Source organism: Eimeria maxima, genomic scaffold (genome assembly GCF_000499605.1).
Source record: "Eimeria maxima Weybridge genomic scaffold, Emw_scaff1512, whole genome shotgun sequence".
In the NCBI taxonomy this organism is placed as follows: domain Eukaryota; phylum Apicomplexa; class Conoidasida; order Eucoccidiorida; family Eimeriidae; genus Eimeria; species Eimeria maxima.
The window spans coordinates 704-7,979 of record NW_013564458.1 but is presented as its reverse complement, the minus strand read 5'-3'; the positions used below and the strand labels follow the sequence as shown (position 1 = coordinate 7,979).

The 7,276-nt window shown below is 43.5% G+C and overlaps 2 protein-coding genes across 2 annotated transcripts; both read right to left on the bottom strand.

The window, feature by feature from the left end:
* Window positions 1–302: 302 nt before the first annotated feature.
* Window positions 303–2,000, bottom strand: EMWEY_00053350 (hypothetical protein, conserved; the record flags this gene model as incomplete). Its single annotated transcript, XM_013480003.1, has 2 exons — window positions 303–1,382; window positions 1,659–2,000. The coding sequence occupies 2 exons, from the start codon at window positions 1,998–2,000 to the stop codon at window positions 303–305; spliced, it is 1,422 nt and encodes a 473-aa protein (XP_013335457.1).
* Window positions 2,001–3,552: 1,552 nt separating this feature from the next.
* Window positions 3,553–5,806, bottom strand: EMWEY_00053340 (vacuolar ATP synthase 16 kDa proteolipid subunit, putative; the record flags this gene model as incomplete). The annotated part of the gene is made up of 6 exons (XM_013480002.1): window positions 3,553–3,626; window positions 3,916–3,999; window positions 4,294–4,377; window positions 4,583–4,615; window positions 4,862–5,020; window positions 5,722–5,806. The coding sequence occupies 6 exons, from the start codon at window positions 5,804–5,806 to the stop codon at window positions 3,553–3,555; spliced, it is 519 nt and encodes a 172-aa protein (XP_013335456.1).
* Between the last annotated feature and the right edge of the window lie 1,470 nt (window positions 5,807–7,276).

Here is a 7,276-nt window from a genome sequence, read left to right as displayed (position 1 = left end):
TATATATATATATATATATATATACATATATATATAGCCTTATAACTATACACCTATATTTTGTATGCATATATATTATATACAATACCGTATATGGCGATATATACTACACATGGAAAGGCAACGGGAACTTCCGCGCGCAGCACCCAATATATATAGAGTGGCTTTCCCTACAAAAAGTGTCCACATATAAACATATATGATTATATATGTTTGTATAGTACAACTCAAGCACAGCATTTCCTTAGATATAGAGTTATAAGGAGCAAAAATATACACCGTATTCAATTAGATGGTCTCCGTCAAGCAGTTGGTTGTCCAAAGACGAAAACAACCTTAAATGCATCTTTCCCGTTGTTATAAAATTTTCTTTTATGCGACTTTATGACAAAGTTTAACGCGATGTATAGACGGTAAGCAGCAGTGTTGCATGTGTCAAAGGCAGCACCACAGTACTTCAGACTCCAAGGCTGCTGTTGCACAACCGGGTCTCTTGAGCCCTCTTCCTCTGTTGCTCCTCCACTTCTTGTTGCTGCTCCTGTTGTTGTTGAACTTGGTGGCGATGCTGCTGGCGCTGCTCCTGATAAACTTGGTGCTGCTGCTGTCGCTACCGCTGCCGCTGAACTTGGTGGTGCTGCTGCTGTTGCAGCAGCAACAGCAGAAATGCTCGGAGGGAACCAAGATGTTGTGGGATACAGCTGTCCCTGAGGGAGAGGTGTCGCCATGAGGAGAGCAACAGCAGCAGCTGCTCTGCTGCATTTGCCCTCTAATGTGTTGCTGCAGTGTTTTAAGCAGGAACACCCAAAACCAGAGAGGAGAGCGCGACAAATGGCTTGCTGGTCCTCGTCGTTATCTGCTGCTGCTGCTGCTGCTGCATGTGCTGCTGCCACCAGCCGCTGCTGCTGCTGCAGGGCCAAACGAAGCAACTGCTTTCCTACTCCCCGTTTCCTCAGCTCCGGCCTCACAACCAAAGCAGCAACACGAGCGGTGCAGAATCCTTTGCATTTGCACTCTAAGGCAGAAGCAGGGAGAGCATGCTGCTGCTGCTGCTGCAACCTCCCTCTCTCCTTTGCGCGTTTTGCTCTTTCTCTTCTCTTCCTGGTCTCGCACATTTGAGAAGGCACTGTAGCAGAAGCCAATGCCAACGAACGCCGAGATGCCGGTTCTGTTGTAGGCGCTGCAGCAGCTGCTGCTGCTGCTGCCGCTGCTGCTGCTGCTTCCGCTGCTTTTAATGATAGTGCTGTCTCTTCTTCTGAATTTTCTACTCCGGGGAGTGCAGCTGCTGCTGTAAGGTGTGAAAAAGGATCATGCAGCATGCAGCAGCTGTCCTTTAACTTTATCTCGCACAGAACAACACCCACCAGGCGAGATTGCCGGTAGGCCTAAGTGCAAATACAAACATACATGGGTGCATGCGTGCATGCATGCGCCAAACTTGCATAGATGCAAGCATGCATGCATGTGTTCACATACACATGCATGTGCTTGGCATGCATGCAGTAATCCAATATTGGTCATTGAAAACATTTTGGCTATCGCGATCGCTCAACAGAAAAATCAATTAAAGTACATTTGTGCAACTTTTGCTAGTCGCGGCAGAGGGATAAAACACGAGAAAACATTTTGTGTGGTGATGGCAGCGAGAGTCTCTTTCTCACCAGGATCGTGAGGTACGGCCATCTACGAAGCATGTGCCTGTACAGCACAAGACTCTGTTCATCTTCGCTGTGAATTTGTGCGAGCTCAACGGCGTCATCCTCTTGACGTGACCGAATACCAGCAACGTCCAACGGGAGGCCAAAGAAGAGCCGCTGCAGCAGCACACGTGGGCGCCCCCCAGTTCCAGAAGTGGCAGCAACAGAAGCAGCACAACCAGAAGAATCGTTCTGCAACTGCTCAGGCTTCTTTGTTTGATAGTGCACGAAGGTGAAGTCCTTCCATTTTCTCAAGAAGGCCCAGGGGAGAAAGGGAGGAGATTCACCTTCGCCTCCTACAACCATCTTCCTGCTGCTGCCGATGCTGTTGTTGCTGTACTCACTGCTGCAGTTGATATTTGTGCTGTTGCCGATACTGTTGTTGCTGCTGCTGCTGAAATATGAACTGCTGTTACGTGTGGCAGGGATTTTTTGACGATGGGACGATGTGAGGTCTGCTGCTAAAGGAGCAAGTCGTAAAAGACAAGCAAAAAATTACAATTAAATTTTATCAATCAGGCGAAATAGATGTTGCGATTGCTTCTAAAATGAACGCCAGTCTAACACGCAGAAGGCAATGACCAGTGGTCTGCCTGTGCGTCATCCGTCCACTGCTACTCGTAGCAGCAGCTGACATGCAAGTCCACGAAGTACCTTCAAAAGTTTTAAAGCAATGCTTTATCACTTTACAATAATTATTGTAAAAACAATGAAAAACCCTCCCTTGAAGTCCCTCGCAAGGTAATGCAGGCCCGCTGATGTTCAACCCAAACACACAACCCCACCAGGGGCTCGTCAGCAACAGATCGAGAGGACTTGCCGTTCCACGTAAAAAAAAAACATTATTTATTCAGTATCCTCGTTTAACATGTTTATTATGTATATTTTTGTTTATATTTACTATACATTGTTCCTGTTTGCACCCATTAAGCTGACCTACTGTACTTCTGTGCTGTGAATGAACCACGCGCATATCAGCCATTGCGCATTCAACAAGGACAGAGAGCGACACAAACTTGAAATTCTCAATTTTAACGTCTCCATAGACGGAAACGTCAACCATTTATTATTTCCACTATATGCTAACTCTGTACACATCTATATCCACACAAGTAAGAGGAACATATACATGTGTGTTCGAGTGCTGCACCCGTTTAAGCATGCACGATAGTCGCTAATAGATGGGGACCCTTTGAACAAAGTAATACACATTTCCTCAGTTTTTCAAGTTTTTTCTGTTGTATCGTCTCATGTGAATGGTGAGCTGGTGCTACCTTTTGCTGCACTCCTCTATAACACACGCCTACACACCTCCAAAAGAGTTGTGTCTGAGTTGTGTGTGCCAGCAATTGAATCCGTGCAGTTTACCATCATCCTAAAGACTAAAGACGACAAAAGACTGTTTCAGAGGCATTTTATACTTCAAATGGAATAACTGTTAGTTTTAATGGAAGTGTGATGCCAACAGCAGCGACAGGCAGACAAAGGCAGCAAACAGTGCTGCTCTCTCGCTTTCGCCCCTCTGTTGTGATGTGTCATAAGTCGCTGCTGCTTCGGCGAGCGCCAGGAAATATATACTTAAATATACATAAACACACATATATAAATATGTATATTCATATATAATTAGTGGTTGTAAACACCAGCCGAAGTGTTTGAGCTGTGCTGCTATTGATATATTATCAACCCAGCACCGCCTGAGACCGCCGGTCTGCTTGTCTAATACGCGGCGATTCTCTGTTCCTTTATTATATACTTTGTTTGTTTGCAAGCAGTATATAAGAGCAAACAATTTCTGTTATTGTTCTCGTCGCTATTGTAAATCTTTTATTGCTCATTCCTGCAGAATGCCGTTGATTTACGACGCCTGCTTGTAGCTCGTGCAGAGCCCGTCAACCTTCCTTGTGACGATAACCAACGCAATAATCAAACCTGCAGCAGATAATGCAAGCAACAGAATGAGAAAACAAGCATATAGCAACACAAACTAACGAGTAAAGAGCCTATGGAGGCACCAACACCCCAATAAATATACGAATATAAAGCGTACAAATGTAAGCACCAGATAACAAACACAAAGAAACAACCCCTACATAGAGCTGAATATCCAAACCCTAACACTTGGCTCGTAACCCGGCTACTCAGTACTGCTCTAGACCCTCAAAATGTGTTATTTATCTTCAAATGCTTAAATTTTATTTCCTTTTCTTTTTTCGCTCACCATAAAGGCCAATAGCTTCGGCGAAAATGAGAATGAGAGTAACGCCAAAGAAAAGCTTGGGCTGCTGGGCGTTAGCACGGACACCTGAAGGCAGAAAAAGAATCAGAAGAAAGAAGAATGCAATAAATATGCTTCCCTATGCGATATAATAATTATCAATACAGTGCATGCATGCCGCACAATCCTGCTTCTTATGCGACAGGCTCTTCTACAAGTATGCGTGGTCTGTGGGCTATAAATCCTACACCTCTTGTTGATATTTGCACATACAATGCAAAATATAGTATGCAGTACATTAGAGAAGCTTATATATTTACATATAGCAATACATAGTTTATATTTTATGTTTTATATATTATACATTTCTCTATATCGCACCTGCATCTCCAACGATTCCAATTGCAAGACCAGCAGCCAATGCACTTAAACCAACGGCAAGCCCTCCAGCCAGATGTCCGAAACCTGAAGAGAGAGAATGCATGCAAAAAAGCACTTTGTTTGTTTAATTAATTACCATCTGTGCACAAACTCCATCTGTTTAATGGATAACAATCGAACAGTTCAATAAATACGAACACTGAGTCGTTTAAGTCACGTCTGTGCGAAGAAAAGGACAAATAGGAACAAAACGGCGCTGGGAAGGGCAGCAGCTGCAGCAGTAACCCACCTGCATAAGCTGAATAGACATCAGGAGATCCCACTGCAGCACAAGCAAAACAAAACAAGAGAAATAACCAGAACATGAGGAAAATGGCAAATCATACGAACGGCAAGCTGCCATATACTCCTTTTGACTAATTTCTGCTACAGTCACAACCTGTTTGTGCGTGTATTCTGCTGTTGTTCTTCTGTTTGTCGTAACAAGGACAAGGAGAGTTAGGATGAGAACAAGGAGGAGAAGAAGGGTAATAATATCCAATAGTATTTGATAAAGGTGTCAACGTACTAACGGAGGAGATGACGATGGATATAATAAGACCGTAAATACCCAAGATACCCGCCATAATAACAGGCAGAATTGACCGCATAATTAAATCGGGTCGCATCACACCCACACTGCTGACACCGACTCCGCTCTTAGCCGTTCCATAGGCGGCACCAAGATCTGATAATAAATAAACAGATAAAAAACAACGGAAAATAAATGTAAACATATTATTCAACAAGATAATATTTAACAAAGGAGGAGGAGGAGCAGGCAAACAAACAAACACATAGTAACGCACATATGTATATCACGTATCGAACACTGCATGTATTACAACGCTCATCCTATGATGTACTGGGGGGTGGCTGTACTGTGCTTAACGCCACATCCCGAGCAATTAACCAACACATCCCCTTTTATAACCCACAAATCAAACAGATATTAACGAATAAACAATGAAACATAGATTTGCTCCCGTCGTCAAGGCTTGTCCGCTCCTTTGCACTGTGCAAGTATGCAGCTATGTATGCCTACAAGGGCGCTATGCATGCATTCATGAATGCATGCCGCCATCGCCATAATGCAATAAACAGGTCTTCATGAATGGATGAATCAAACAACTTTAAACAGAGCATTGTCGGTGGTAGGCTGCCCTATGGGTGCAGTGTTGCCGCTGCAGCCGCAATGTGAAGGATTCATTTGTACAGATGAAGATCCGTTGGCTCTTCTAGGAGTATCCAATGGATTGAATTGGATAAGAAAAGCCAACAAAGAAGCTAAAAATACTACGGGAGTGTACGCAGACCCTGTTACTGCTAGAGAGAGCATCAGTGAGGCTCCCGCTGGTGGGGGGGCTCATGACGTAGCGTGCGACGTACTGGCAAAAACGATGGCGGAGGTAATACCCATGAACCCGAAGAAGACCGAGTTCGGGTCACACTGCAGAAAGGCTGACCAAAACATCTTGAAAAGTGGTAAGGACGGAGAGGAGGCGAAGTGAGGAAAGGTGGTGGCTGGGTGTGCGTTTACGAAGAAAAAATGCGATCACGACGGCAAGCCCCGACTCTTTTAAAAGAGTTTTTCGTTTTATTTCCTATTCCACTTCTTTTAATCCGAAGGGACCTCAAAAACCCGAGAAATCAACCCATTCAAAGGAGCAGGCAGTAGCAGCCGCTGCTGACAGGACGACAACGGCAGCGACGGCTCGTGGCTTATAAACAGACAGGCAGCCCCAACCAACAACACTGTGGATGTATTGACGTATGCATTGTTTATTTCGTTATTTCTTTCATTATTATCTACTTATAATTCAATTATTCTTAATAGTTATATGCATAAAAAACAAGCGGAGGATCAACAGGTAACTCAATTTCCTAGTACAATCACCTCATGGCCGCATGCGCTTTCCTCTGTCCAGCCTGCAGCTTCTCTCACCGAATTTTACTTCATTTTATTTCATTTCTTCTTATATTAAGGACAATAATTCATCCTTTTGATTAATTAATAGGTTTTAGTGGAAGAAAGGGGTCCTGTATATATCACAACACCTAGACAGCCACGTAAGAACAGGTTATCAGCCAGTATATACGCGCTGTGTGTTATGTATGACTACCGGCATCTTCTACTAAAAGAGTAGCAGAAAATCATCGTATTTCTACTATTTCCCCTTCTCTTATTGTGGAGGAGGTGAAGAGAAGATGAATACCAGTAAAAATACCTCCGGAGAATCCATTAAACATGCCGCAGCCGCACCAAGGGAAAGAAACAACCTCTTCTCCCCCTTACGTGAAGATGGGCATTTATTGAATAGTTACTGGAGTCGTGTATGTTGGTTTCAAAGACGAATGAATCCTTTTTTATTACTTGCCTCAGAGGCGGATATAATGAGGGCAAAAGAAATAGCAGAATTTTATGAATCAGGAAATAAAGAAGAAATAAATAGACAAAACATTACAAGGAAACAAATACACGATGCAGTTATACTCCGTGATGCTTCCCTTAACCTCAGCAACGGATTCCTATTACCTGCTGTCCTACGTATGGCGGCATACGCACCTCTCAACATACCGATATGCGCAGGTGAGACCCAGCAACAGTAACAGCAACAGCAACAGCAGCAGCAGCAGCAACAACAAGAAGAAGAACAACAGCAGCAGCAGGAGCTTGTGGCTGTGTTAACTATTTCAGGTTTGTTGCTGAGTCCTCCTACAGTATTAAATAGTATCTTTTGGCAATGGATAAATCAGACATATAATGCAGCATTTAATTATGCCAATGGTAATCAACCACAAGAGGAGAAACAAAGACAGCAGCAAAGACAAAATATTATTAAAGGATACAGGTAATAATATTTTTCTCTATTGTCTTTACTATATCCTATTCGTAATCCCTACACTTAATTAGGGTTTAGGGTTTGGGGTTTAGGGTTTAGGG